This window comes from Corvus brachyrhynchos, unplaced genomic scaffold, assembly GCF_000691975.1.
Source record: "Corvus brachyrhynchos isolate BGI_N302 unplaced genomic scaffold, ASM69197v1 scaffold245, whole genome shotgun sequence".
NCBI lineage: Eukaryota > Metazoa > Chordata > Aves > Passeriformes > Corvidae > Corvus > Corvus brachyrhynchos.
This window is the reverse complement of record NW_008238988.1, coordinates 5,507,065-5,507,989: the sequence shown is the minus strand read 5'-3', so window position 1 is coordinate 5,507,989 and position 925 is coordinate 5,507,065. Positions and strand designations below refer to the sequence as shown.

At 64.1% G+C, this 925-nt stretch overlaps 1 protein-coding gene across 1 annotated transcript in view; it reads right to left on the bottom strand.

Annotated features, from left to right (window-relative positions):
- The window catches only part of NID2 (nidogen 2), a gene marked incomplete at its 5' end in the record, with an annotated part of 15,271 nt that overhangs the window by 5,100 nt on the left and 9,246 nt on the right, over positions 1-925 (bottom strand). The window contains one exon of the mRNA XM_017738804.1: positions 5-160. Coding sequence (XP_017594293.1) covers positions 5-160 — 156 coding nt within the window. The remainder of the gene's footprint in view (positions 1-4; positions 161-925) is intronic.

Sequence of the window (925 nt, the reverse complement as noted above, 5' to 3'; positions counted from 1 at the left end):
CCGCGGCAAGACCGCGTGCTGCGGTGGCACGGCAGGGGCCGGTACTGGCCCTGCTCGTCGCACTGGGGCACGTGGCCGTCGCCCACGGGTGAAGGCCCCGGTGGCACCTCCCGCGGGTACATCCTCGCGTGTTCGCAGGGCGTCAGCTGCTGGATGGACTCTGCCGGCGGCAAATGCCCCCACCCCGGGCTCAGGGGGTGCCACGCGGCTCCCCTGGAGCCACTTGGCACCTGGGTTTGGCCCTGCTTCACCCCAGTCTTTCAGCACCCCTTGGTTTGGGGGAAGGAGGGCGCAGGGCTGCCCCACTCCAGCCCACTCCACACCCCATAGCTGTCCCCTCCACAGGCTGACACAGGAGGTGGTCCAATGGCCACAGCCACTGTAACCCCATGGGCCAGGGCACCAAAAACACCCAGGAACCCCTCCATGCACCCACTTGAGAGCACCCTGCCCTCAGTGAAGCCGCAGAAAGGTGGTTGGGCAGAGGGGCACAGAGTCACAGAATCCTTAGGGTTGGAAGGGACCTCTGGAGATCCTCCAGTCCAATCTCCCTGCCAAGGCAGGGTCACCTGGAGCAGGTGACACAGGGATGTGTCCAGGTGGGTTTGGAATGCCTCCAGAGAGGGAGACTCCACACCCTCCCTGGGCAGCTTTTCCAGGGCTCTGCCACCCTCAACATAAAGAAGTTCTTCCTACGTTGAGGTGAAACTTAGGATGTTTTAATTTATGGCTCTTTAGTTTACGGATCCCCTCCATTCACTGTGGCCCCACTGTCCCCGTGCTGCTGGTGGCTGGACTGGAGTGGGATGCCATTGGGATGCCAGCCAGGTGCCCAGGGACCTGACCCCACTCCCCTCACCCCTGGAGGATGTCACTCACTGACCTGCGCTCCCGCAGCGTGGCGGCGGGGGTGCCGGCGCCCGCT